Source organism: Morus notabilis, unplaced genomic scaffold, assembly GCF_000414095.1.
Source record: "Morus notabilis unplaced genomic scaffold, ASM41409v2 Scaffold1460, whole genome shotgun sequence".
Classification (NCBI taxonomy): Eukaryota; Viridiplantae; Streptophyta; class Magnoliopsida; order Rosales; family Moraceae; genus Morus; species Morus notabilis.
This window is the reverse complement of record NW_010362372.1, coordinates 194,786-209,780: the sequence shown is the minus strand read 5'-3', so window position 1 is coordinate 209,780 and position 14,995 is coordinate 194,786. Positions and strand designations below refer to the sequence as shown.

At 32.1% G+C, this 14,995-nt stretch overlaps 1 protein-coding gene across 2 annotated transcripts; it reads right to left on the bottom strand.

Moving 5' to 3' along the window:
* Window positions 1–5,785: 5,785 nt before the first annotated feature.
* LOC21397235 (putative phospholipid:diacylglycerol acyltransferase 2) lies at window positions 5,786–10,111 on the bottom strand. Of its 2 annotated transcripts, none has more exons than XM_010101848.2 (6): window positions 9,561–10,111; window positions 8,507–8,729; window positions 8,016–8,299; window positions 7,336–7,675; window positions 6,619–6,884; window positions 5,786–6,408 (listed from the first exon to the last, which is right to left on the bottom strand). In XM_010101848.2, exons 1-6 carry the CDS (start codon window positions 10,019–10,021, stop codon window positions 5,925–5,927), a joined length of 2,058 nt encoding a protein of 685 aa, XP_010100150.1. In that variant the 5' UTR covers window positions 10,022–10,111; the 3' UTR covers window positions 5,786–5,924. The 2 variants fall into 2 exon arrangements, with proteins under 2 accessions (XP_010100150.1, XP_024023793.1); XM_024168025.1 differs by lacking the exon at window positions 9,561–10,111 and adding an exon at window positions 8,968–9,002.
* Window positions 10,112–14,995: the final 4,884 nt, after the last annotated feature.

The window sequence follows — 14,995 nt, the reverse complement described above, 5'->3', positions numbered from 1 at the left end:
ACAGAGAGAATATATATATATATATATATATATATATATCATATATATAGTTGGTGTATGTGTAACGACAATGTGAAAGGTCTGATAATGTGATTGTAAATTCCTTTGGTTATAAAAGACCGTAAAATAATGCCTTGTGAAAAAGCAATTAATAGTTTGGAGCTGGAATATATATATATATATATATATATATATATCATATATATAGTTGGTGTATGTGTAACGACAATGTGAAAGGTCTGATAATGTGATTGTAAATTCCTTTGGTTATAAAAGACCGTAAAATAATGCCTTGTGAAAAAGCAATTAATAGTTTGGAGAACTTATTCGATGTTGTTGTATATAGCATGTTTTGTGTTGAAGTGTGCTTAAACTTGTAATGCCAAAGATGGCTCTATGCGTACCAACATTAATTTCTGTGGTACTTTTGAATTAAGATATATTTGTCCAATAATATATGAATTTGAATGTGACTGTAGGTCTGATATGATATATACTTAGTAGCAAATTATATAAAAATACCTTATAGTTTACCTTTTCAAAAATTTTTCCTTTATTTTTAAAAACTACAAAAGTATCCTTTAAATTTAAAATAAGTTGTTACGTTTTTTTTTTCCCTTGACCAAAAAAATAAGGGCAAAAGATAAATATTACCTTAATTAGACCAAATTCATAGTTGAAAAATAATTTTTCTTGAGAAAATTTAAAAAAAAAAAATTATAAACAACATAAATTCAAAGTATAAGTTCCAAATATATTAAAAAAGAATTCAAAATATGAGTTTCCGTTTTTTGAAAAGTAAACAATGAACTATAATTTTCAAAACATATTTCATCAATGCATGGGTAATTAAGAAGGAAGAGTAGACCTGTACATTTCTGTAATTGACACTCCACATTGGGCGTAAGTAGTGAAGCACTCACTATGAAAATAACAAACAAAATTGAAAGCCTCTTCATCTTTTTCCTAGATAATTTCTCTTCTTGCAGTGATAAAAGAATGGCCCGTTTAGTTCGTTAATTTGAGTTTTTAATTCGAGTTGAGATGTGACTTTATGTGAGTGTTTTTTTACTGTAGTAAAAAAGTTAAATGTGACTGTTTCTGATAGCTTTTTACTGTAGCAAAACTTGAATTTTAAACTCGAATCGGTAAAATGAACGGGGCCGAAATTTGTTTAGGAAATTGACTGTCGTCAATACCCTTAGATAGCGCTAGTGGGATAATGAGAAATACATTGAAATCGACATCTTTAATCGTAAGTATATCTTTTTCTTTGAGGACTTTTTTTTTTTTTTTTTTTTGAGCAATTTTCTTTGAGGACTTTTGTTTCTTTATATTTTTAACAATCCATTAACTACGATATTCATAGGATAACAGATACAATCTTCTTTGAGAGGCAATTTTCTGGGGAAATTTTGATTTACAGTTCATAAGCTTGAAATTTTGATTAGGAATATGTGGGGAAGTTTTAGTTTACAAAAATATATAAATATTTTATGTAAAGTTCATAGGGCCAGGTATATTTCTGGCTTGTATTTTTTTAGGAAGGCACGATATAGATTTTTATACATACAAATATATATATATATATACACACACACACACACACACACACACACACACATATAATAAACTACCCAATTTACGGCTAAAACATCAACACGTAACGATAAGTTAATATTGGAATGACCATTATATTTCGAATAAGAGTCTATTATTATATTATTTAAAGCTAAGATATATAATAAGAAACAGGATTATTTTTGTGCGCGAACTGGTAATCAAGGCTTCCCATTAATTATTAGCAATGATATGTAGGCCTCTATTTTCTCAAAATAAAAATACTAACAATAATTTTGAAATTTAATATTACAATAATAGTAATTATAACTCTACTAATAGTAAAGGTGGGTCTATTTCCACCTCATCCTAATAATGAAAAAAAAAAATACATCCTTTCAAAAACAAATTGTGGAGCTACGTGCTCGCATTAGGGGACCAATAAAGAAAATAATAGTGTTACAGTTTTAAACTATTTTAGACTCATTTTACGAGTAAAAAAAAATTTTTTTTTTTTTGGTTTCCTTTTTTCCTTTGTAAACATAGAGAGGAGAGGAAATAAAAGTTTAATATTTTTCATAACTTTCCCTATGCCAAGGCCCCTGTGGATCCTCATTAAAACATTCCAAGTAAAAATCCAAAGGGCGAAACCAAAGGAAGGTAAAAAGTACTCTTAACTCAGTGAATTAACGAAATCTATACAACTTTGTTTTAATTGTTTCAAATTTCCATATATATGCTGGAATTTAAGCTATCAAAATCTCCCAAGTCCTAGAAGAATCGATCAAAATTTAAAAAAACTAGTCGCAATTTATGAATAGTGTGAAAGTAGTACCTTTTCTCTATTACGTTTTTCTTACTTGATTACTTTTTTTTTTTTTTACTGCAATTACTTGATGGTTCTATTTCATAAAATAGTTTGCAACAACCAAAATTGCCAACCCTAATTCGCCCGTTCATCTCACAAAGCCATGACCGGCGGTAAAGTCTGTCATCGCCTGGTAGTCGAATTAGGTTGGAATTTTAAGGAAATAGTTATAGGTGTCGATCAAGAGGGTTCAGATCGGCTCGGCGGTGATTGCGATTCCGTTGTTATAATTTCAATCCATTCATCATTGTAGACATAAATGGGGAAAGATGCGTAAATGCTCAGAGGGAGAGAGGGACAAACATTGTAGCAAAGGATTTGCTTGCAGATTAGATTTATTTGGTTTGAAATAAATCTTAGTCTATTGGAACTAAAAAACCTATTTATATCATTTCAAAGATGTGAAAGGGGAAGAAATGCACGAAAAGCTTGATTTAATTTTTTATTTTATTCTAAAAAAGATTTAATCAATATATACAAGAGATGGCGGAAATAAATGTATATACAACGTCAAGATACGAAGGCATGAAAGAAGAATTTTAAATTTACCTATATAGCAACTCTTACTTTCTTTTTTTTCCCCCTTTTTGTAAAGTGCATGCCATTAGTAAAGTATTCATATCGTTAATCAGATTGATAATAATTGAACTTCAAAAAAATGTTATATATTTGATTAAAAAGATAAGCCTTCAATTAATTATCATTAATCGTATTGTGATAATCAAAATTCAAAAAAGTACATTTTGCTTAAAAAGTTATGTCAAATTCGTAAGATCATAGATGTCTATCACAATCAGAAAATACAAAATAATAATAAAAAAAGAAATAAGCAATCAGATTTTTAGTACTTAAATATATATGTGAAATTTATATAAAAAATATATATATCTGAAATTCAGCTCGCAGTCCCATATAAGTCTGAGTATTTGATTTATATACAACGTAAATAAACTGATTACATATAATTAAGTGGTCAAATAAAGTTTAAATCTCAAAAACCTGATACATAGTAATCCTATCATATCCTTACTTCCTTCATATCTTTACTAATCTTTTTTAACGTAAACCTTCATAGAAAACCTGATACATAGTAATCCTGATTTTCTTTTAGAGCAATTTTATTAATCTTTTTTTTTTAAAGAAAATTTTTCCTAACCTGTCGCATTATCAATATATCAAACAAAGGTAACTCCTTCGGAAGTTTTTTTGCTAGAAATATAACGGTAACGGAAGTTATAACGGAAGTTATAACGGAAGTTACTACTTTCTTCTTACGTTGATTCTCACCTAGGGGTGTAATTCGGCCGGGTAGGCTTGGGTTGGGCCGAAAAATTGGGCCGAGCCGCACTGTGCAGGTTGAGAAAATTTTAGACCGCAACACCCTCTTAAGCCCACAAACCCGTAACCTGTCGGGTGACCTCAGGTAGGCTCGGATTACTCAGGTTACTCGGGTTACTCGGTCGACGAGTGTGAGGAACGGCGTGAGAAGTGAGAAAAGGAACTGAGAAGGAGGCGAGGGAGGCGAGAATGCGAAGCTGGGGGAGGCGAGAGTGCAAGACTGAGGGAGGCGAAGATTTAGGGTTACAGAGTACAAACTTAAGAATACCCAGGTAGAAACGGCCGGGTCGGGGAATAGCGGGTTAAAGACTGCCCGCCCCGCGGCCCAACCCGCACATTGCGGGTTGGGCCTATTTGAATCCAATTTAATATATATATATAACCCTATATTTTCGGGTCGGATCGAGTCGATTCGGACGGGTTAGTCGGGTTCGGGCTCAATTCTTACACCCCTATTCTCACCTGCTTCAAACAGTCCACTGTGCTTGTTTTTCTCCCTAATCTGCTTTCACCTCTTAATTAAACAATAATTAAAATTCATTTTCACTTAATTATTAATATCTAATAACATTAGAGATTATATATGGGAGGAGTTGTGGTAGTGCCCACCTGAGGCACGATTGATAGTGTGCCCAATTTTAAGCCACATAAATAGAATTCAAGTGGGTGAGAACATTGAGGGTGCACAGTAGCTAAAATAGTCATTTTCGGCATATCGTTCCTTTGAATATTTTTTGTTTTTTTAGGTTAAGTATTTTTGTTTTTCAACTCAATCAAAAAAGAGAAGCTATTGTTTTCAAAAAAATAATAATAATAAAGAAAGAAAAAAAAAGAGAGAAGCCATTTATCAATTCAAACTAAAATTGTGGATCCTAATATATCTTCTCCCTTTATATATTTATTCTAAAATATTATTCAATGGTAAAATATTTGTTTATATATATATAAATAGATTATGTGAGTTTGGGTTATGTGTCAACCTAAATTCACTTAATTAATAGTCAGGTTGTGTAGGTTGAGTTGATATCTTGATTGGATTTGTCGGGTTCGGATTATAATGAATTGGATTAAGTGGATTAATTGGTTCATAGGTTGTCGAGTTTTTTGTTCACCCCTATTATTAAGTGCCTCCATTAACATAATATTGTGAATCGTCACTGCATATCCTCTTGTTTCACCAAATAAAATCACTAACGCAATTACCGTTTTTATTTGTTTGTTTTCATGATTTTTACATGAGCAATTGCCCTTTTATTTAATATATAAAAAAAGCTTTTTAAAAAATTATATTGCATATTTTTACTTTATGTTTAGGACAAAATGAAGTTTAAGTGTTTAGTTATATGTTTAAGATTTTTTTAAAAGCATTTTTATATATTTAATAATAAAGATAATTTTATCTTTTCGTATCTCAAAAAACTGTCTTGAAGTACTAAAAAGAAGATTTTTTAAAGATCGAAATACCAACATAAAATTAAAAATTAAAAAAAAAATAAAAAAAAAAAAAACTTGAAACGTGACCAAACGTTAAGGAAACAGGTGGCGATCCAATGCATCAGTTTTTGGTGGGCCCTAGTGTCAATCCAACAAAACTGAGCCGTCGGATCATACGTAGGGGTAGGGGAAACGAAGATACAGTATTGTAGCATTTTCCATAGTTAAATTACGTTAACTCCTTATTTTTCAACTAAAATTATATTAAACAATTTGTAAGACAATACCCGTTTTCTTTCCTCCTACCTCACTAATTCACATTTTCTCCTCCTATGTACTCATCTTGAAGAAGTCTCACAGGAAAGACACAAGAAAATAAACACTCAAATAAACCGACAGTTACATCTTTATCACAAAAAAAAAAAAAAACAAAAAAACAAAAAACAAAATAAAACAAAATCCTACAAACTAGTTAGTATGAGAATATGACAGTTTTACTAAAAACATTTCTTGCACTCTTCAGCAGCTGAGCCAACAGCTCATTATTCCTATAGAATTTGTTACAATTAGTATTCTAAATTTCCCATGTACTTTAATTAACCTCTTATGTAACGCAGAGCCCTCCTTCACTCTGCTCTCATGACATTTTTCTCACATGTTAGCTCTCTCTCTCTCTCTCTCTCTCTCTCTGAAGAGATAAATGTCACCAATGTTACAACCATACTTACAGCTGAACATTTATTCTCTGAGACATTTTGACGATATCGGAGTGAATCCGGTCACCTCCGATATCCGAACCGGTTGCTCCGGCAGCCACCCTCATCACATCTTCTATGAAAGCAAAATTGCCCATGATGTCAACATGTGCACCACTCTCAACCCCCCTTCCCTCCAGCAGGCTAGCCGGTGGCTTGTGCCGGTACTCCCTTATGTAAGTAGAAATTCCGGCAGGGTTGAAACGGGTTCTTCCTTTCCACCCCTTGGCGCACATGAAGCCTGCACTCGAAACAGGAACACTCTCGTCACCGTCCACAAAGTACACTCCACTTTTCAAGCAGCTATCTGGCTCTCCGTCAGCCGAGCTATCGATTCGGAATGGAATACTCTTGCACTTATCAGAAGGGGATTGCTTGTACACGTATGATCTCTCCGTCGGGATGCCAACTCCGTAGAGGCAGTATATCTCCATTTCCGGAGCATGAGGTAGCCTTAAACAAACATTCGTAAATATGTAGTGGAATTTAAAACCAATGAAACAAAAGAAGTGGTTGAGATATTTTTCATTGAAACTAGTTGTTAACTAAGGGTATGTGCTTCACTTGATTTGAAACATAAGGGCATATTTCAATGTAAATCTAGAGATCATGTTGAAGGTTTCAAAGTAAATCAGAATAGAGTTGAATATCATCTGTACTCACTTAGTCTCAAGTGGGTTAGACCAGTACTTGTAGTGGTCATACTTGGGATCATCAAGATTATCAGCTATGCCATGAGAGAAGTGAGCCTCAGCTCGTTGCATCAGTTTCGGAGCTACAAAGCGTAGTAAATCGAAAGCATTTTGAGCTGTGTAAGCCTTATTTTCTGCAATTCTTTTGATGCTCTCCCTGCTTATCTCATCGTATTCGGTCAACACCTCTCCACATGATAAACTAAGACCAGCAGAGGAACGTAGGCGCAGCAGTTCCTACAAAAAATTGGAGAGAAACTATGGTTATTAAGAGCTATAAAAATTAAACATGTCAAGACTTGTACTAAGTTGTACTTAAAGAATGTAAATTTAACTGTATCACAGTCAGTTCAGTCGTGTGTTAAAATAAACTGGAATTTAAAGACTGGGAAGATATATTTACAGGAAACAAGCAAACGAAAGGCAGACAAAATCTACTAAATTGAGGAATATTGGCCAAGAACACCAGATAACTCTCGGACAGAAGATTGAATTTATATAACTACTAAAGGAACTTATAACACATGAATATGAGCCATGTAAGACGGACAGCTATAACTTTCTTCTTACGTCCGAAATCCAAATAACTTTCTTCCTACAAAAATCTTTTTCTATGGAGTTATTGGCAGCAAGCTAATTGAAAAGTGGAGGAAAAAAAAATAAATGAAAGAAAAAAGAATAGTAATACCTTCAGATCTGGAGAAGGCAAGCGAGAAGAAGGTATTTGTGATGCTGCTTTTCCAAAGGAGATTATTCTTCCATACTTCACAGGTTCTTTAACACGGAAACCTCTAGTTCCATCACTGTGGTTGAAATTTACGTCGCCCGTAGAAAGCTGTGCGTTCGCTTTCTTGTCCAAATCACAACTATTTCCTTCTTCTGGAGACCAATCCAAATTGCCCCAGATAGTATCTCCACCTTTTGGCAATAAGGAAATGACTGAATCCCAAGTTCGAGATACACGCATGATATGTTCAAGGGTTTGAAGCCCAAGAAGCTCAGAATCCAAAACACCTGGAGCCACAGCTCTGCAACGACCAACAGTTACAGTTGGTTACGTACTTGTGAAAATTTCTCACTCCGACTTTATGCATAACATTCTAACGAAACTAACCCAACTCTCAAACAGATTGAGATAGGATGAGTATGATGAGCATACTATATGTATTACATGTTTTAGCAAATTATGTTCTGTTGAACTCTTAAAAATCTTTCACATGACTGAACTTGCGTTGGACCATACAAGTTGGATCATGATCTAATGATCAAATTCAATAATTTCACTAACTAGTATCTGATGAAATGTAATCCAAAGTTCAATTATACCAGAATTTTGCTTCATATGATAGATGGATTGCAAAGACTAACCTGACAAACGCTACATCTTTCCCCTCGGCAGAAAAAATATTACTTACTGCCTTTGGAACACCAAGAAAAGCCGGACCGATGTTCATGACTGCTTTGATGTGCTTGGCACACCAATCCGGACCACCACCACCCCCCATCGGAGGAGGTGATTCAACCCATTTCATGAAGTGGAGGAAATAAAGTACCCCCATAGAATGAGGTACCACTACCACTTTCTTATAGCCATTGGTTACATACATAAGCTCAATTTTACTCTTCAATCTACTTAGAGCTTGGTCGCGAATCTGCTTTTACCGAATTAGAAAACATATTAGTGTAATTCAGTACTTTTAATTGCATTATCTCATGCTTTAAGTTTTGGAATCTTAGAATTCGTTACTTTTTTTTTTTCAGTCTACCCTGATCTTAGATGCAGGAATGAAAGACTTTTCACATGGACAAGAGGAAAGTTACAGTGGGAAAACAATAGAAGCAGAAGAAAGCAATTATACCTCAGTATTTTGGAAAGAGAGTCTCCAATCATAAGCAGCCATGTACATATTCTTCCCTTCATAGCCAATTTTGGCCAAATTCTCAATGAGAACAGCCCAAACAAAGTAACCAGGGGCAAAATAGTCGGCTGCAACAAGGCCGGGAACGGCGCGGACTCGAATGTCTGGTGGGTCCAATCCAGTTTCATTGTGAAGAGACAGGTGCTCCAACCAGCACAATGGCCTAAATTTGCAACAAAAAAATCCACAAGATGGTTGACAAAATGATGCAGAACCAAAAGTGAATAAGTAGGAATAGAGACAACAGAGAATTGAAAGCAGTAGAGATTGATTTTCTTAATTTCTAAAACTTCATTAGCAAATGTCTGAGATGCTTAACATACTTTGAGCATATTTATTGGTAGACAATTTTTAAACTCTACTAGGCAAGCTAAACTGGAATAAAAGATTACAAAACATACATAATTGATAGCATAAGCTCAAATCCTTAGTCATCTCATACCCAATTAAGCATCACAAAGTGTTTCAGAGCTTCAGAAGTAATCAAGAACATAATTCACAAGTGGGTTCACAAATTCACTCCAAAAAGTAAGAAAATTCTATACTATTGAAAAAAAAAAAAAAAAAAAAAAAGTTACTGCCGTATGTATTTTCTTATTCTTCTAATATAAAAATGACATAATCACAAACCAAATTCACTCCAAAAGCATCCTGCAGTGATGAAAAAAGGTCTGTTCCTTTTAAAAAAGAAGAAGAAGAGTGAGTACTCTATAACTATAAATTTAAAATTTAATTTCTTCTCATAAAAAAATATTATAATCAGAAACAAAATGCACAAATGGGTTGACAAGTTGACTCCAAAAAAAAATTGTCTTCAGCAAAAAAGAAAAAAAAAAGGACTCAAAAAGTGAGGAGACTCAACATCAATAAAGTAGAGTAAAAGAAGAAAAGTTGCTACTCTGTTCTTTTTTTTTCCCTATTTTTAATGTAAAATATAATATAATATAATATGACATTTAGATTTCAGTGAAGATTTCAAAAAAGGCAAAACTACCTCTTAAAGATTTCAGTGAAGCTGCCTCCCCAAAGCCTCTTGCGGAAAAGTCCATCAGAGCAAGGCTTGCCTTCCCAGAGCTCAAGTCCACCGGTGACAATGCCCGGCACAAGAACAACCGGGTGGAGAACCGCCAAGCCCTCGTCACGCCTCAGCCTCTCTCCCGGCGCCTCTCTCACCGGCAATGTGGCCGGCAAACACTGACAAACAAACAGTAGGACCCACCACGCCGTGCATATGCACCCTATTGCCCAACAACACGAGTCTATGCACCTCCATTCCCTTTTGCCAACACTACTAATGTTCTTGCTCTTGATCTTTTTACTCTTCTTCTCTTCTAACACAACAAAATTACCAATATTATGATCACTCGTTGTTTCAGTGCTAGAACATGATGACGATGACTTCACTGCTGGCTCTATGAAGCAAAGCTTCCTGAATCGAAGAACAGAAGAAGCCATTTTTGGGTTTTTTTTTTTTTTTTTGAATACTTGTTTTAAAGAGGAGGTGATGAAGAAGAAGAAGAGCAAGAACCCATTAATGGGAAATTGAGATTGAGAGAGAGAGAGTGTGTGAGTGTATTGGGGTTATAATGGTTTTATGCTGGCTAGGCTAAGCTAGCCATAACGACAAAAGGTGAGACCACGTGGAGATGGAGAAGATGTGGACAGTCATGCACACCAGAATAGGCCACACAACAGGGAAAAACAAGGGCAGAGAAGGAAGAATCATCGGCAGAAGAAAAGAAGATCCTTCTTCGACCATACTTGAAAAAAAAAAAAAAAAAAAAAAAAAAAAAAAAAACGGCAATAATTAAAAAAAAAAAAAAAAAAAAAAAAAAAAAAAAAAGAAGAGAAAAAAAATTGGAAAAATGGGTTGTTGAGCAAATTGGCTTGATTGTGTCTACACCTAGACGCTCTAGGGTTTTGCTCTTAAGACACTTGTCTTGGCGTTTACATGCAGCCCTTTATCACCTGTCCCCATTTTTCTTCACAGACGTTTTTTTTTTTTTTTCCTTTTCTTTTCTTTTCTTTTCTTTTTCTCTCTCTTTGGTTTTTTTTGTTTTGTTTTCTTGTCGGGAATGATCTAAGATTGAGAAGAAATAAAATAAATGAAATCTAAATAGAAATATGACGAGGCATCACTGACTTTAATAACAATTTATTACATATTCGCTCAATAGAAATTAGAAACTACTAAAATTGCGAAGCAAATAAGGAAACTGAATCAAAACGAAATAAAGGGAACTCGGAAAGCTGCTAACTAATAACATTAATTTTTAATTAAATATTCATATTAAATAATATCGTGATCTCCGCCAATTGCTCACTATAAATAAAGACTTAAATAATTGTACGAGATGCCATTAATGTTCTTTTATGTTTTAATTTTTACTAAAGAGAACGAATAATATTGTTTAGAACTCGATCAGTGCCAAAGTACCCTAAAAAAAATTTCAGTCAATTAGTACACAAATAAGGTCCGCATTTATATTTGGCGAAGAAAGTTGAATTGGTGCTTCTACGTTCTAGTATACACTAGTGAGTTGTCATATAATACTCAATTACGAAATAATCAGTATGTAGTATGAAAATGCTATTCAAAAGTTAACACCAATGATGACACACGATTAAAAATCAATTTTTAAATTGTTATAAGTTTATTATATATACATATATATATATATTAATTTACATATATATATATATATATGTGCGATATGGGCATGATTCGTTTAAAAATAACGGTTATATAAATTATTTTTAAAAAAAAGTGAAAGAAGAAAAAATGATACATGTCACTTTAAAAAAGATTTTAACTTATTTTATTGTGTTTTAATTAGTTTTATTATGTTTTGTTTGAATTTATTTTTTATTTAATTTGGTGTGATTTGATTTTACTTTAACTCAACATATTTTTATTTATATTTTCATTAGAATTATTCACAACATTTTCATGTGAGTAGTATCGGAAAGTTGGTGCAAGATGGTAGTTAAACGGTTATAATTCATACGAATTATTTTATATACTTTTATCTATGTAGCATAAAAAAGTTGGCGCAAAACGGTGCAAAAAATCGGCCAATAAATCACTTAAAAATAAATATAATAATTAATAATAATAATTAAGAAAAAAAAATGATTTTAAGTCACACACGTGATCTATTTAAAATAACTAATATACAAATTATTTTTTAAAAAAAAGAAACGAAAGGGGAAAAAAGGTATAAAAAAAACGAGTTAGAGTACGATGACCCGAATTCTATGTGGTGTGGCCCAAAGAGCTCGCGGTGCAACATATGTGGCAGAGTTTTAATAATGAAACTTTTTTGGAGGCCTATAGTGGTAGTGGAGGGATCAGGCCAATCTGCCCGTTTGGACCTATTTTGTTTAATTTATTTTTAATGTAATTTGACGTGATTTTAATTTATTTAGTGTATTTTTTGAATTTAATCTGATCATTTATAGTATTTTTATCTAAGTCGTATCAAAAATATCGTGCAAAATGATTTTAGAACAGATAAAATCATACTACAAATCCATTATAAAGTAGTAATTAAATATAATAAATAATAATAATTAAAAACACTCTAAGATTTATCACAGACCATTAGATCTAAAAATTTAACGGCTGCGATTAGCACGTGAAACACACGCGCAAGAAGATGCACGTCCAGTGTGTGGCAGGGGACAACGGCATCAGTAAAACCGGAGGTGGGCCCCGCCACTTTCTTTTTCTCGCGAATCAAAATGCAACATGTGGTTAAGCAATCAGCCACAATAAGTGATGCACGGGATCGTCTACTTTAGTTTCACGTGAGCGCGCTTTTCTTAACCGTTAAAATACAACGTGTGGCTACTCTGTCTATCAGGCCATCTGTATTCTGCCACGTGGATATCACTTAAGAAGATGCGCAATTGGATTTCGACACCTGGTTTTTATGCTAAATCTCGCCACACACAATAATTTTCCCACTAGAGAAAAAAAAAAACAACTCAGTATTTGTGGGCCAGCGAAAATGACTAAAAAGTCCAACCAAAAACAACTGGATAAATAAGAAACTGAGGGCAAAACGGTAAAAGCAACACTAAAACAACATGGGTGGAATTTTCTACAATAAGAGGGAGAGAAGGGACCGGACACTGTTCAAAGAACAGAAACCCGGGTACCTTCTTTAGTATATAGTGTAATTAAACCAATTTTAATTAGACTATCTCCAATACAAATGTTAATGTCAATTATATATTTAACATCAAAAAGTATAAAATGATATATTATTTTCATTTTTACTTCAATACATAATACTATTTAAAATGCTAAATTTACTTTTCTTATAATCATTAAATTTTAATATAAAAGTGAACTTTTATTTTTAAAATAATTAGAAAATGTAAAAGTTATAATGATTACATAAAAAAGTGATCATTTCAATTAAATGTTAAATTTTTCATATGGTGTACTTAGTGAGAAATTTAACACAAAATATAATATATAAAAAACATAAGATAATAAATAGTATTGCATTAGAGATGCTCTTATTAGCTAAAGTGCTAAACTTTAGAGAGAAAAGGAACAAATAAGAAAAATAAACATAAGTGATAGCAAGCATAAATTTTTTTTTTTGTTTGAAAACATGGCAACCATAATTTTACTCATATTAATATGTAATGCACATTCTTATCATAAATAATACTTTTAAAAACCACTAATATCAAATAGCATTATTTCAAAGGAGGTTAGCTCATGAGGAACCAGTAATGAAATTTGAAATGGATAGAGAATAAATCTAAACCTTTAACTACGCATCAATGAGATTATTATTATTTTCAATTCATCAATGAGATTAATTGATTCTTGTACTATCTCTTTTTTTTTTATTAGCAAAAAATCAATTGGTCTGTGCGTGTAAATTGGTACGAACACCCATTAATTAACCAATCAAAGGTAAACATATTATTGATAATAAGGAGCCGTTTAATTGTTCATTCGAGTTTTTAATTTGAGTTGAAATGTAATTTTACTTAAAAAAATTTTACTGTAACAAAAAAGTTAAATGTGATTATTTCTGATAATTTTTTATTGGCCGTTTAATTCGCTGATTTGAGTTTGTAATTTGAGTTGAGATGTGATTTTACGTGAAAATTTTTTATTGTAACAAAAAAGTTAAATGTGATTATTTCTTAGAACTTTTTATTGGCCGTTCACTTCGCTTATTCGAGTTTGTAATTCGTGTTGAGATGTGATTTTATGTGAAAGTTTTTTACTATAGCAAAAAAGTTAAATGTGACTTTTTCTGATAACTTTTTACTATAACAAAACTCAAATTCTAAACTCAAATTAGTGAAATGAACGTGATCGTAAAATTTAAATTTTAAACTCGAATCAATAGAGTTAAACGTGTTCTTCTTTCATCACGTGGATGATGACGCTTTTAGTCTTTTTCCCCCATCTCTATTATTGCCACCTCTTATTGATTAATCCCGTAAAAAGGGGAGTGAGGGGATTGTGTGAAACTGAAAAGACTTTTTGAAGTTTACAGTTCGAATGGAAAAACAGCTTCTCGGGTTTTTGTGCTCTGCTAAGTCCCGAGGAGAGGACGGCTGTGTTTTCTTTTAGGCCAGAGAGGCGGGGGAAAGGGAAGATGGAAAGAAAACAATTGCAGTGACACTTTTTTAATTTTTAAGGTCTCGTTTACTTTATGAATTTAAGTTTTTAATTTGAATTGAGATGTGATATTTTTTTAGAGTTTTTCACTGTAGTAGAAAAAGTTAGAAGTAATATTTTTTAAAAATTTTTTACTGTAAAAACCTAAAACTGAAAACTTAAATCGATAAAATGAGTGAGGCCTAAATTTACACTTTCATCTCCTACCCATTAATTTCTAGAGAGATTCTTTGAAAAGCCTAATCTATTTATAAATTAAATTTTTTTAACGGTTAGATATGTATATTTTAAATTTTTACATGATTTTTATGTATATATGACAAATAGAAAGTTTAACTTATATGTTGGCGTATAAGATGGTCCCTTCTAATTAACTTTTATCTAAAATAAAATATTCCTTGCATATCCTTTTTATATTCCTTTTTAAAATTCTTCTTTTTTTAAATTCTAAACAATTAATTTATTTAACTAATTATGCACATATATTATTAACATATTAATGCAATAATATTTTATTATTTAACTATAAATAATAAATTAATAAATTACATTTCATTAACTAAAATACCCCATTTACTATTACTAACTAAACAATATATTAAGTAGTCTCGAATTTACATTAAATAAAAAAATTTGTGAACCAAAGATTACATTTAATAATAAAAATAAACACAAAAGTAATCCATCATAAAAAAACACACAAAAGTAGAAAATACATATTGATAGTCATTTAATTATATAAATAATTATCCCTTCAATTAGTATATTCT